The 14614-nt window shown below is 56.6% G+C and overlaps 1 protein-coding gene across 1 annotated transcript in view; it reads left to right on the plus strand.

Moving 5' to 3' along the window:
- Positions 1-14614, plus strand: part of AP2A2 (adaptor-related protein complex 2, alpha 2 subunit) — a 76346-nt gene that overhangs the window by 45749 nt on the left and 15983 nt on the right. The window contains exons 6-14 of the mRNA XM_011930041.1: positions 1205-1306; positions 4914-5022; positions 5695-5845; positions 7053-7221; positions 8587-8724; positions 11984-12166; positions 12740-12837; positions 13214-13445; positions 13530-13703. Coding sequence (XP_011785431.1) covers positions 1205-1306; positions 4914-5022; positions 5695-5845; positions 7053-7221; positions 8587-8724; positions 11984-12166; positions 12740-12837; positions 13214-13445; positions 13530-13703 — 1356 coding nt within the window. The remainder of the gene's footprint in view (positions 1-1204; positions 1307-4913; positions 5023-5694; positions 5846-7052; positions 7222-8586; positions 8725-11983; positions 12167-12739; positions 12838-13213; positions 13446-13529; positions 13704-14614) is intronic.

Genomic DNA, 14614 nt, shown 5'->3' on the forward strand with positions numbered 1-14614 from the left:
AGCTGGGACTACAGGCGCCCGCCACCTCGCCCGGCTAGTTTTTTGTATTTTTTAATAGATACAGGGTTTCACTGTGTTAGCCAGGATGGTCTCAGTCTCCTGACCTCGTGATCCGCCCGTCTCGGTCTCCCAAAGTGCTGGGATTACAGGCTTGAGCCACCGCGCCTGGCCTGAAGTCTTCTTTCAAGAGATCTGAGTAACTGAATCCCTAGTGGCTGTCCTGGAGCGGTAACAGGCTGCCCGGTGCTTTATCCTGGAGTGGTAACAGGCTGCCCGGTGCTTGGGGAGGACCACTTGTGCCCTGGGACCCGAATCTGTTCTCACTGAGGCCAGGAGGAGCGGGGAGGGAAGACTCGCGTGCTGGGCCTGGTGGCCTCATCCAATCTGTGGTGGTTCAGTGACTGCCAGGGCCACTTTCCAAAAAGGAGAACGGAAAAGGACTTCTCCAGTTACTGTTTTCTACAGTCTCATTTCTGGGTTGTAAAGATTCAAGTCAGGCCGGGCGCGGTGGCTCAAGCCTGTAATCCCAGCACTTTGGGAGGCTAAGACGGGCGGATCACGAGGTCAGGAGATCTAGACCATCCTGGCTAACACAGTGAAACCCCATCTCTACTAAAAAATATAAAAAACTAGCCAGGCGCGGTGGTGGGCGCCTGTAGTCCCAGCTACTCGGGAGGCTGAGGCAGGAGAATGGCATAAACCCAGGAGGCGGAGCTTGCAGTGAGCTGAGATCCGGCCACTGCGCTCCAGCCCGGGCGACAGAGCGAGACTCCATCTCAAAAAAAAAAAGATTGAAGTCAGTCTAAGGGTAGTGTCTCCCTCTACAATGAACATGAGTGATTAAACCAGAGGCAGCAAGTGCAGATGACGATGGCAGCCAGGCCAGGAGAGGACAGCAGGCCAGGTGGCGTGTGCCGCCCACATGCTTGACCTGCATGGTGGATATGGCCCTCTGGCTCTTTGACGCTGGCAGGGATCTGGGCTAAGCATGACGGAACTTCCCAGGTTTTAAGGAGAAGCTGAAAAAGAAAACCTACGTGTGCCATCTTGGAGAACATTGTAGGTTTTCCGGGTAGGCCTGAGGCCGAAGTAGCTGTGGGCTGCCAGTGTGCGGCTGGTTGGTTTAAGGTTTTGTTTGGAAGATGAGTTAACACAAGTGGTTAGCTTCAGTTGTTTTGACTGTTGTGTGTGTGTTTTCTTTCAGGGTGTGGTAACTGCAGCCACAAGTCTGATCACCACTTTAGCACAGAAGAACCCAGAAGAGTTTAAAACCTCCGTGTCTCTGGCTGTCTCCAGGCTAAGCAGGGTAAGTCTGTTTGTGGGGGAGCAGAAGTCAGGGTGGGTTTTGTCTTGGTTATTTAATTATTAGCTTACTTGTAGAATGCAAGGTATTTGGTCAGTTTATAAATTCAGAGGTGAAAACCAACTTGGCTTCTCTGTCAACCTTCTTGTTAATTGAGAACTGTTCCGTCTGTAGAGAAACACAGCTCCCTGTTCCCATCGTGTGAGCAAGCACCCAACACCACGTGGGTGGAGGAGGGGCACCCAGGGGTCCCGTGTCCCCCACTGGGGAAGCGTGGCTGGCGCTTCGTGGACCTACCATCTGGTGTGCACGCTGAAGCCTGCTGTTCAGCTTCCTGTTTTGAGTTTTATGCAGATGGACCTGCAGCACACGTTCTTTTGTGTGCAGCTGTTATACATTCACATTGATGCTTCATGGAATCGGCTGTGTGAATTGACCCCTGCAGTTTACCCGCTGTCCTGTTGAACACTTAGCTCCTTGCCCTCTGAGGCTGCTGTGTGTCCTCCAGCATGAGCAGCCTGGGATGTCCCTCAGTTTTCATGTACGTGAGGTGCCGCGAGTGTCTGCTGAGATGTGGCATGGTTAACTGGGGGCTGCAGCTCCTGCACCTGAGGCGGGTGTTGCCAGACCAGCTTCCCCTGTGGTGCACCCAGCTCTCGCAGCAGCAGCAGGAGGCGCAGGCGTGGCACGTGTGGTGTTAGTCCCTTGGGTTTTAGTCATCTGGGTGTATAGTAGGATCTCTGTTATTTTTTTTTTTTTTGAGACGAAGTCTGACTTTGATGCCCAGGCTGGAGTGCAGTGGTGCAATCTCGGCTCACTGCCACCTACGTCTCCTGGATTCAAGGGATTCTCCTGCCTCAGCCTCTGGAGTAGCTGGGACCACAGGCACCCGCCACCATGCCTGGCTGATTTTTGTATTTTTAGTAGAGATGAGGTTTCACTATATTGGCCAGGCTGATCTCGAATTCCTGACCTCAAGCAATCTACCTGCCTTGGCCTCCCAAACTGCTGGGATTACAGACATGAGCCACTGCATCCGGCCTCTTTGCGATTTAAATCTACATTTTCCTGATTATCAATGAGGTTGAGCAGCTTTGCCTGTTGATTGGCTATTTGGCTGTCTTGTTTTGTGAAGTGCCTAAGTCTTTTACCCATTTTTACCCTGGATTGTCCGTTTTTTGTGTTGAATATTTCGCCATTAGGCATGATGTCTGCTTTAGAATTCTGTTGTTGTTGGTACTCTTCATCACATTAAAGAAGTTCCTTTATCTAGTTTGCCAAACAATTTTTATCATTAACTGGTAAAACCACTTGAACTTGGAGTTTTCTTTGTGGGAAACTTTCTTTTTTTTTTGAGATGGGGTCTCGCTTTTGGTGCCCAGGCTGGAGTGCAATGGTACGATCTCGGCTCACTGCAACCTCCACCTCCCAAGTTCAAGCGACTCTCCTGCCTCAGTCTCCCAAGTAGCTGGGATTACAGGTATGCACCACCATGCCTGGCTAATTTTTTAGCAGAGACGGGGTTTTTCTATGTTGGTCAGGCTGGTTTCGAACTCCCGACCTCAGGTGATCTGCGCACCTTGGCCTCCCAAAGTGCTGGGATTACAGGTGTGAGCCGCTGCACCTGGCCGGGAAACTTCCTTTTTTTGAGACAGAGTCTCACTTTGTCCCCGAGGCTGGAGTGCAGTGGTGCAGTGTCCGCTCACCGCAAGCTCCACCTCCCGGGTTCACGCCATTCTCCTGCCTAAGCCTGTAGCTGGGACTACAGGCACCCGCCACCACGCATGGCTAATTGTTTTGTATTTTTAGTAGAGACAGGGTTTCACCGTGTTCGCCAGGATGGTCTCGATCTCCTGACCTAGTGATCTGCCCGCCTTGGCCTCCCAGAGTGCTGGGATTATAGGCATGAGCCACGGCGCTGGCCCTAGCTGGGAAACTTTCTAATTATGAATTTAATTTATTTTATAAGTTGTGGAACTGTGCATGTTTTCTTTTTCTTTTTTGTTTTTGTTTTTTGAGTCAGAATCTCACTCTGTTGCCCAGGCTGGAGTGCAGTGGCACGATCTCAGTTTGCTGCAACCTCCACCCAGGTTCAAGCGGTTCTCCTACCTCAGCCTCCCGAGTAGCTGGGATTATAGGCCCTCGCCACCATGTCCAGTTGATTTTTGTCTATTTTTGGTGGAGATAGGGTTTCACCACAGTGGCCAGGCTGGTCGCGAACTCCTGACCTCAAGTGGTCTTGCCTGCCTTGGCCTCCCAAAGTGCTGGGGTTACAGGCAGGAGCCGCCACGTCTGGCCTCCTTTCCTCTACTTTCTTTGGGTTAATTTGCTAGTCCCTTTTTATTATTTATTTATTTATTTTTGAGACAGGGTCTTGCTTTGTCACCCAGGCTGGAGTGCAGTGGCACGATCTCGGCTCACTGCAAGCTCTGCCTCCTAGGTTCACACCATTCTGCCTCAGCCTCCCGAGTAGCTGGGACTACAGTTGCCCGCCACCACGCCTGGCTAATTTTTTGTATTTTTAGTGGAGACAGGGTTTCACCGTGTTAGCCAGGATGGTCTCGATCCCCTGACCTCGTGATCTGCCCACTTCGGCCTCCCAAAGTGCTGGGATTACAGGTGTGAGCCACTGCGCCTGGCCTAGTCTCTTCTTAAACCCTTGAAATGAATTTTTGTTGCTTTTCTCTTTATATCTGTTTCAAATATGTGCAGTTAAGGCTATATATTTCTCTCTCAGCCTGCCCTTAGCTATGTACGTGTTTGAGAGACAGCTCATGTTGGCCGTGTCTCTGTCTCGGAAGTGCTGTGATTCTTGCCTTTCCTGCTTTGTGTTTGTGCCTTTCAGCCCTGTCTTTGACAGGCAGCCTAGAACTTGCCTCCCTGTAGCAGGAGTCTGTGACCCAAGTCTGGGCTGGCATCTTGCAGCTTAGGGCAGGAGTCAGGGTGAACTTTTCTAAATGGGTTCACTTATGGCCTAAAAGTGTCACACATGTGAGCTTTGTAGGAAGGGAGGAACTACACTGACCTCCCAGAAACAGGAGACACCAGGCTGTATGTCAGTGGAGATGTGAGGTGGTCGTGATTGTCACTTGTTCGGGAGGTTGACAGAGGATTTGCCAAGCCAAAGGCCGCATTGGACAAAGAGATGGGATGTGAGTGAGGCGGGCAGCCTCCTTGCCCCAGTGAGCTCACCATCTGGGTTGGCCTGTGGTCGGGGGGAGCTGTGGGGTTGTGGGGTGGGGTCAGAATGTCGGCTTCTGGGGGGGGTGGGGGTGTGCTTCTTCCTTCTGAGGAGCCTAAAGCTCTCTCTTTCGTTTCATCCATGCTCTGGTCCACAAAGGAAAGACTGTAGTTTCAAATCCAGGTGCTATGGTGTCTTGTACCGAGTGAGGGTTGCCACTCAGCTGCGGCAGCGTGTTGCCAAGTGACAGCACAGCCCTCTCACAGCGAACCTGGGGGTACCAAACAGTGTCAGACGCTCCTGGCACATGAAACAAAACCATTTTTCCAGCTCAGGCATGACCCGAGGAGTGAGTATGGCTTTTCCTTGGGTCCCTGCAGCGGGGGCTCGTGCCCAGCAGCGTGTCTGATTGCCTTTGCTGTCTTACAGATTGTGACGTCCGCATCAACAGACCTTCAGGATTACACTTACTATTTTGTCCCGGCTCCCTGGCTGTCTGTCAAACTGCTGAGGCTGCTGCAGTGCTACCCACCCCCAGGTAACGCGCAGGCCGCGGCTCCTGAAGCTGCACCAGCGCCGGTCTGATTCCCTGTCTGATTTAAGGGGTTTGTTTATTATTTTAAGAAGTGTGTTACTAGCCCTGCCTCTTGATTGATCGACCTTTCTGCCAGTGCTGCCGTATGCGCTGGCTTTTGTGAAGCAATTATTGCAGAGCCTACAGTTTTGTTAGGGTTTGGGTCTATTGTGCTTTTATAGTATCAGATCTGTGCAGGTTTTCTTTGAGACGGAGTCTCCCTTTGTTGCCCAGGTTGGAGTGCAGTGACGCGATCTCAGCTCACCGCAACCTCTGCCTCCTGGGTTCAAGCGATTCTCCTGCCTCATCCTCCTGAGTAGCTGGGATTACAGGCACCTGCCATCATACCCAGCTCATTTTGCATTTTGGTAGAGACGGGATTTCACCATGTTGGCCAGTCTGGTCTTGAACTCCTGACTTCAGGTGACCAGCCTGCCTCGGCCTCCCAAAGTGCTGGGATTACAGAAGTGAGCCACTGTGCCCGGCCTTTCTCAGTTTTGTAAATGCTCCCAGCTGGGTACACAGATGTGAATGAACTATATTAAAAATGCTCTCATGATGTATGGGTGCAGCCGGGAGGGGCAGGGCGGGCTGTGGGCCACTGGAGCCTGGTGAGCACCATTCTGTCTTGCCCAGAAGACCCTGCAGTGCGAGGCCGCCTGACTGAGTGCCTGGAGACCATCCTGAACAAAGCCCAAGAACCACCCAAGTCAAAGAAAGTCCAGCACTCCAATGCGAAGAATGCCGTGCTCTTCGAGGCGATCAGCTTAATCATTCACCATGACAGGTGTGTCGGCTGCCTGTGGAGAGGACTTCCTCTTGCACACGCACACACGTTCCTTCTCGTTGGCTTGAGACTGGGCTAATCCTTTCTAGTTAGTTTGTCCACTCCACGGGCCTCCCCTTCGTCCTGCCTGTGTGCTCCCTGCTGGACCCTTTTCTTTCTGTGCAGCTCGGCTCGTCCTGCTCTGAGCTCACCATGGATTGCTTTGCTGACTGTGGTCTCATCCCCCAAAAGGGCCTTTTCCTCTTTCTCCTGAGCATCCCCACTCCTGACTGGCTTCTCGTGTCATGGAACGGAGAGGAGACGGGGATGGGGTGGGGGGCGTGTGCACATGTCCTGTGACTTTGCTGGCCGTAGAGCCATACTTGGTGGGTCCAGGGTCCCAGGGCAGTGCTGGAAACGGCTGTGCCCATCCACACAGCACAGAGGCACAGGGTGGGTGGCAGCCGCTCCACACAGCCCGGAGCGTCTGCCTCCTCTGCCCCCACGCCTTTTCTGCTCAGCAGTTGAGGTGCACTGCATGTGGGCTGGCATGGGTCTTGCGTGTGGTGCCGTGCTTTAGGGTCCTGTGAGAATGAGATCGCCGCTCCCACCAGGCTCCCGATAATGAGGAAGCATGCCAGGCTGTGGGCAGACGCTCTCTACAGCTAGTGAACACCACCCATTTGCTGCTACAGCATTTTTACAAATGATGAAGACTCAGTCTGAGAGTCACACTTCAGAGCTGGGAGCTGTTAAAACTGAAATTTCCCATTTAGAGAAAGCTCTGTTGTTAACGTGAGGAGAAGCCACGTTCTGAAGAGACGGTAGAGTGAGTTGGGGCAGCAGCCACACTCCCGGCCTTCTCAGCCTTCTCCCTGCCCCAGGCTGGTGCCTCTGGCTGAGACCCCATTGCTAGTCACAGCTTGACTGGCCCCCTGCGAGCCTCATGCAGATTGAGGCTCAGGAGGTGCTGGGAAGCTCCAGTGGACGCATGGCCTGCTGACTGTCACTGTGGGGATGCACAGAATGGACGCAAAACAGACGTCAGGGGTAGGGGTCAGGTGCATCCGGGGAGGCTCCTGAGTTCCCACTTGAGCAGTGCGGTGGCGGTGAGTGCAGTGTGACTTTGCTGTCTGCCATCTGGACCCATCGGGGAACGCAGGCTCTGTCCAGTTTGTGTCGCACTTGCTGAGGAAACCACCCCCCCACTTCCCCTCCCTCCACGTAGTGAGCCGAACCTGCTCGTCCGTGCCTGCAACCAGCTGGGCCAGTTCCTGCAGCACCGCGAGACCAACCTGCGCTACCTGGCCCTGGAGAGCATGTGCACGCTGGCCAGCTCTGAGTTCTCCCACGAGGCTGTCAAGACACACATCGAGACTGTCATCAACGCCCTGAAGGCGAGTGCCCTGTCCTTGGGGTCTGCTCACTCCCTGTGCAGGTGCTGCGGGCCTTCCTGTGAAGGCTGGGGGGACGCAGTGCTTCCTGACTCCCCGCAGAGATGGAGGTGGTGGCTGGTGCTGCTGGCCTCTGCCTGTCACCTACTCTTGGGAGGTCACACCACAGTTGAGGGCCATGCTGCCTGGCGATGGCCAGGACGGCTCTGCTCTCCTGGTTAGGCTGAGCACACGAGTCCCTGGCAGCCCTTTCCCTGCTGGGGGCAGGTCCCCGTGTGCCATCCTGCACGTGCATAATGCCAACAAGTAGAAATGGTTCTTCTTGGTAGAAAGATGAAATTTTTTTCCCTTATCTCTGAGAAAATTCTCCTTTTGCAAAGGACACTCACTTTATTTGGGGATTAAAATTTCAGAGTTGGAAGACCCAGTTGAGACTGGCCATTGCCAGCCTTTGTGAGTCTCCAGAGCGACCCCGAGGGTTTGTTCCATGTAGGACATGTCTGCCACATCCTTAGTCACCGGTGTGCATGTGTTAGGAAGTGGGAGGTGGGGAGCGGCACGTCTCCCGTCTGGCTCAGCCTCAGGCTGTGGCAGGGCCGCTCCCAGCCCTCCGCACATCTGTGTGCAGCTCACGGGTATTCTGGGTGGCGTGTGAGGGGCTCATGGTGGGTGTTTGGTATTCTGGATTCTTCTTGGTCCTGGTTCGGTGTGTGTTTTAATCAATCCCTATTGTCAGAAAGGCTGGACACTCATTTGCATACGGCCAGTGCTAGGGCTGGCGGTGCCCACTCTCCTGCCCTTTGCTGGGAGCAGAGCTATGCAGACCTCGGGCTTTCTCATGCTGCAGAGCCTCTGGGGGGCTCATCAGCACGGGCTCCGGGGTGGGGCATGAGAACCTGCCTTGGGGCAGCTCCACGGCAGTGCCGGAGGCAGCAGGGTCTTCGGCTGCATGGAAGAGAGGCCTTAATAACCTGCAGCAGGCAGTACGCTTGATCCTAGCGAAGCTGGCCTGTGCGGAGGGAGGCGCAGGCGAGGAGGCGGAACTCTATTCCGGGCCGTCCACACCAGGCAGTGCGCTCGGTCCTAGTGAAGCTGGCCTGTGCGGAGGAAGGCGCGGGCGAGCAGAGGGAACCCAGGCAGTGCGCTGGGACCTAGCGAAACCCAGCCTGTGCAGTGGGAGGGCCGGGTGAGTAGGCGGAACTCTTTTCCGGGCCATCCAGACATATGCGGCCCGAGTGCAGGTCGGCTTCCTGGACCTGGATGTGTGTGTGAGGGAAGCTCAGAGTGGGCGTTGAGATGCGGTACCGGGCCTGTCCCCAAGCCTGGGCCTTGCTCCTGCGGCCTCTTACTCTGTGCTTTGTTCCCCAGACTGAGCGGGATGTGAGCGTGCGGCAGCGGGCCGTGGACCTCCTCTATGCCATGTGCGACCGCAGCAACGCCCCACAGATCGTGGCCGAGATGCTGAGCTATCTGGAGACGGCCGACTACTCCATCCGAGAAGAGATTGTGAGTTCTGGTGGCCTCTGAGTCCTCTTCTGCCACAGGCACTAATCTCAGGGGCAGGATTTCCTTCGTGCTCTGTGATTCTGTCTCGCAGGGCTTGATTGAGAACCCATGAGATGCTGGATACAAGGCTCCTCTGCCTCTGCGTTTCAATCCACATTTTCAAGCTGGGTGTGGTGGCACCTGTGGTCCCAGCTACTCCTGAGGTGGAGGTGGGAGGATCACCTGAGGCCAGGAGGTTGAGGCTGCCGTGAGTCAAGATCATGTCACTGCACTCCAGCCTGGGCAACACAGCGAGGCCCTGTCTTTAAAAAAAAAAAAAAAAAATCAGCATTTTTGGTAGTGTCATTTGGTCTTGAAAATAACTATTGACCGGGTCTGTAATCCCAGCACTTTGGGAGGCCGAGGCGGGTAGATCACGGGATCAGGAGATCGAGACCATCCTGGCTAACACGGTGAAACCTCATCTCTACGAAAAATACAAAAAATTAGCTGGGCGAGGTGGCGGGCGCCTGTAGTCCCAGCTTCTGGGGAGGCTGAGGCAGGAGAATGGTGTGAACCCGGGAGGGGCGGAGCTTGCAGTGAGCCAAGATCGTGCCATTGCACAGAACGAGACTCCGTCCCCAAAAAAAAAAGGATGAAAGACTGAGCATGACCCAAAACTTGAGAGAAGGAACCCTTGTGGAGGCCACATGGTCAGCAGAGGAGAGGGCCTGAGGCCTCCACCACGCTCACAGGCCTCTCAGGCTCACCGTGTCTGTGGATGGTGGGGTTTAAGGGGCAGGCCCGGGTGTCCTCATGTGGGGTTGGCCACTGTCACCAGCCACTGTCACCAGGACCACAGCCTCTTGTTGAGGCTGAGACAGTGCCTCCATTGTGTAGAAAACACTTTTGTTATTTGTCTTTTTGGGCAAAGTACAGCTCGAGGCCTCCTTGGGAGCTTTGCCGAGAGCCATTGTCGGAGCTGGTGGCAGGTGACAGGGTCGCTTTGGGCGGGTGTGCGTCTTTATGCCCAGGTGAGAGACTCAGGTTTTCAGGGGTCTTTAGTGAACGGAGGGGCCCAGGTGCTGGGACTTCAATGCTGAGGGGTGAGATTACCACAGTCTGAGCTTCAGTGAGGCAGTGCAGACCTGCAGAGAGCGGGGGCCAGGAGACAGCTCTCACGCTGGACTGTCCACCCTCCAGGACAGTGGGCCTGAGAAGTTGAGGGGCACAGGGACAGGAGTGGGCTGACTCCCGGCAGGAGGCCCCAAGGGCAGGCACCGTGGGGAGGGTTTGGTGTAGGGCAGGGCTGTCTGTAGAGTGGCCAGGCAGGTGCTTGTTGACTGCAGCCAGTGGTCCCTCTCTGGCCTGGCTGGGGCCAGATCTCAACCCTTGTGGTGGGGTGGGGCTGGCTCTGGGGACAGCCTTCACAGGAGCCTCGTTCCTGATCGTCATTCTGAGTGGTTTGAACAGAGACAGAAGCAGTGTGCTTCTGACTACAGTTGTGCAGATTTTGAGGTCCTGGGCATTCTTCAGCCCAGTATCTGCTCTCGCCCCTCTACGTGATGAGCGGCAATCCTCAGCTGGCTCCTGCTGTAAGGAGTAAGACAGGTGCTGTGTCTCAGGCCGCATAGTGCTCCCCCAACTCTGTTGTTTCAGCCGGGCATGGTGCTTCCCCCACCCCGTTCTTTCAGCCGGGCATGGTGCTTCCCCCACTCCGTTCTTTCAGCCGGGCATGGTGCTTCCCCCACCCCGTTCTTTCAGCCGGGCATGGTGCTTCCCCCACTCCGTTCTTTCAGCCGGGCATGGCAGAGCATGTTCTCTGGCTGTGCTAGGTGCTAAGTGTCCACACTGGACGTGGCCCACTCCCTGCCTACTCAGCACTTTCCTGTCCACGGAGGGGGATGGATTGAGAGCAGGACTGTGGGTTGCTGCACTGTGGATGGGATGGCCGGAGGAAGTGCCCATGTTCTGGGGGCCTCAGGAGGCATTACACTCCTGGGGGGGCTGTGTGGACTTCTGCAGAAGGCGGTAGTGACCTGGTCTGGAGAGGATGATGGTACAGAGGCCCCTGGGAGGGCAGAGCCACCGTTCGTGGAGGGGTAGGAGGTGACTGAGCACAAGGTGGGGAGAAGGGCATGTGAGGCAGAGGTGGGGCCGGCCAGTGAGGCCGGAGGGCCTGGTGCGCAGCCCCGGGCTGAGGCGGGGCTCAGAGGCAGTAGTGCGTTTTGGAATGACGCCTTGGAAGTGTCATGGAGTCAGGTTGGGATTTGGGAGTCCAGGCCCCAGGCAGCGACTCTGGGGTGGGGGGCACAGTCACCAGTGCCTGAGAGGCCAGCAGCAGGGTGTGGAGAGGGGGCAACGGTGTGGGGAGGGGTGGCAGGGTATTGGGGTGCCCTCGGGAGGCACGTGGTCTTGATGCCTGCTGGCGCTGGTGTTGGCAGCTGGTGCTGTTGGAGGGGGGCTTGGTTCCAGGTGAGGTAACTTTGGGGAGATGAGTTTGGTGTTGGACAGCCTGGCAGAGCTCCAGGTGAGTGGCTGCCACGTGGGTGTGGGCTGGGCAGGTGCCTCCAGGGGGCACCCGTAAGAGTGAGCCAGAGAGGGGAAGAAGGGGAACCCCCAGGTGAGGCTCTCAGGAAAGATTGGCCAGAGCCAGAGGAAACCACCAGAGAAGTGGCCGCCAGGAGCCCAGGGTGGCACGGTCAGAGGAGTGCTACCACCAGGCGTCGGGGCTTGGGAGACAAGGGCTCAGGTGGGAGGTCCTGGCTGTGGCCGTGGCCTTCTGTGCACTGGGCTCTACCTCTTCCTGGCTTTCCTTGTTTAAGTCAGGGAATCTTTTTTTTTTTTTGAGATGGAGTCTGGCTCTGTCGCCCAGGCTGGAGTGCAGTGGCCGGGTCTCAGCTCACTGCAAGCTCCGCCTCCCGGGTTTACACCATTCTCCTGCCTCAGCCTCCGGAGTAGCTGGGACTACAGGCGCCCGCCACCTCGCCCGGCTAGTTTTTTGTATTTTTTAGTAGAGACGGGGTTTCACCGTGTTTGCCAGGATGGTCTCGATCTCCTGACCTCGTGATCCGCCCGTCTCGGCTTCCCAAAGTGCTGGGATTACAGGCTTGAGCCACCGCGCCCGGCCAAGAATCTAGTTCAAGCTTTCTACATGTCCCAAACTTTTGTAGACACATTTAGGTGCTTCTGAAACCCTCACTTTGACTTTGGATGACAGTTTGGTTTTGGGATTGCCATGGCCTGCAGGTGCCGGCCCTCAGCAGCCTGTCCCCTGCAGGTGCTGAAGGTCGCCATCCTGGCAGAGAAGTACGCGGTGGACTACACCTGGTACGTGGATACCATCTTGAACTTGATCCGAATTGCTGGTGATTATGTGAGTGAAGAGGTGTGGTACCGAGTCATTCAGATCGTCATCAACCGGGACGACGTGCAGGGCTATGCGGCCAAGACTGTGTTCGAGGTATGGCCCGCAGGACGGCAGGAAGGATGGGGTGGAGGGCAGTCGCGGAAGGTGAGCAGTGAGTGGTTCCAGCCGGGCTGGGTGGAGGTGCCGAGGGCTGTCGCTGACCCCTCCTGCCCCTCGGCTCTTCCCTGAGGCTCTAGTTCCTCCGCTGTTGGCGCCCCTCGCTGGGTCCCAGTTTCTTCTCACCCTAACTCTCAAACTTCTGGCTCTCTGGGGCCCACCTGAGAAAGCCGGCCCTGTGTGTGAGAGCATGTGGGGCCTGCCCTGTCCATCGGAGAGGATTAGGCCCCCGGGAAGGGGTGGGCCATGAGGATGCTGGCAGAACCTCCCTGGCTGGAGCCTGTTCTAGACGCCGCAGCTCCCTCCAGGGCAGGTCAGCGTGTGGCAGCCTCAGGTTCCTTGCTGCCGACACGGGTGCCGAGGAAGGCAGGGATGGGCACTTGGACTGGGGTCTCCAGGAAGCTGAGGGGCTGGTGCTGGTGTAGGGTGCACCGCGCCAGGACATGCCTGCCTCGCCTTAGCTCTGGACACTTGGCTGCCACCCCGGCTTATTATGTTTGTGCTTCACAGGCTCTTCAGGCTCCCGCGTGCCACGAGAACCTGGTCAAAGTGGGCGGCTACATCCTGGGGGAGTTTGGAAACCTGATAGCCGGAGACCCGAGATCCAGGTGAGAGGCCCTTTGCGAGTCGGAGCCACGTGCGCTCCAGCGGGCCTAGGTGGCTGGTGTCCTCAAGAGGCGAGGTGCCAGCTGGCTTTGTTGGGAGGCCTCGCAGAGCCGCGTCTGCTCCCAATCGGCATCTTTTTGTTTTCCTTCAGTTGATAGAAAAAGCAGGGATTCTAGGAGAAAATGGAGACATGGGGTTTAGGGCTGACTTAGTGAAAGGGGTGCCTTGCAGTGGGATCTGGAGCTGGAAGAGGGTCCTGACCAGCGGCCTCTGGTGCAGGCAAGGGGGGTCTTGCTGCTGTCCCTCCCCTGCGGGGACGTGCTGGAGCCTGCGAGGGGACGATGGCGTTCCTGTGTTGTGCTCTCCCCACCCCCCTAGCCCGCTGATCCAGTTCAACCTGCTGCACTCCAAGTTCCACCTATGCAGCGTCCCCACCCGCGCACTGCTCCTGTCCACCTACATCAAGTTCGTGAACCTCTTTCCGGAGGTGAAGCCCACCATCCAGGACGTGCTGCGCAGCGACAGCCAGCTGAGGAACGCAGACGTGGAGCTGCAGCAACGCGCCGTGGAGTACCTGCGGCTCAGCACTGTGGCCAGCACCGACATCCTGGTAGGGGCCCCATCCTTCGGGCTGGCTTAACTGAGGGTCGGAGGTCAGGGACTCCGAGCAAGCCCACCTCGTGTTCTTTCCAAGGCGACCGTGCTGGAGGAGATGCCCCCGTTCCCGGAGCGGGAGTCCTCCATCTTGGCAAAGCTCAAGAAGAAGAAGGGCCCCAGCACAGTGACAGACCTGGAGGACACCAAGCGGGAGAGGAGTGTGGATGTGAATGGGGGCCCCGAGCCTGCCCCGGCCAGCACCAGTGCCATGGTGGGTTCCTCACCTGCTGTGTACCCAGACCTGTGAGGGCCTCACCCCCAAGACTTGGGACCAGCAGAGCATTTCCTGTCAGGGAGGAGCATGTACTGAGAACCCGGGTGCCGACCGTGGCTCTGGACACCCCGCTGGCGTGTTCCGGGGGCCACTGTCGCTGCTGAACACCCCACTGGTCTTTCCCAGGGGCCCTGTCCCTGCTGGACTCCCCGCTGGCCTGTCCCGGGGGCCACTGTCCCTGCTGGGCGAGGCGCTTCCTTCAGACCATCATCTTGTCCAGCTCAGCTCCCACCTCCGCTGTGGTGACTTGTTTTAGGGGAAGTGGCCGTCCCCTCTCCTGTAGGACTGCCTCCCCCAGGCAACTGTCCACACGTGCTTTGTTGATTCAGAGAGGACCTCTCCTGCCCTGCTCTTTGAGGTTTTCTCTAGTGAGTTGGGTTAGGTCTGGTTTTCCTTGTATGTGTGATGTGATGATAATAGTCCCGTGGCTGAGAACGTCCTGTGGTATTTGTCGGGAGAGAAGCGTCGTTGGGAGAGAAGTGTCGTTGGGTGAGCTGCGCTTTCACTTGGCTCTGCTTGCCGGCTGTCCCCCTCTGCACTGTCAGGGAGGGCTCTTGTCGGGGTCACACGGGCTTTCTGTTTGTCCAGTTAGAGGAGCTCTGGAAAGAGAATCTTCTCTCCAGGACGCAGGTCCAGTGGTGGCAACCAGTGCTGCTACCCACTATCAGCAGGGCTTTGTGGGGTGAGCTTCTATGGTGGTGCCTGCCCTGGCAGTTTGCTGGTTGGGAGGGTGCTCGTGTTGGAGTCCTGGCACTCCTTGGCAGGGACCTGCTTATGTGCTCTGCTGACTATGTGTGCTGCCTCTCTAGCTGACAGTGCAGGGCCTGCGATGGGGCTGGTATCCAGGC

The sequence above is a fragment of the Colobus angolensis genome, unplaced genomic scaffold (assembly GCF_000951035.1).
Source record: "Colobus angolensis palliatus isolate OR3802 unplaced genomic scaffold, Cang.pa_1.0 Scaffold84, whole genome shotgun sequence".
NCBI classification, from domain to species: Eukaryota; Metazoa; Chordata; class Mammalia; order Primates; family Cercopithecidae; genus Colobus; species Colobus angolensis.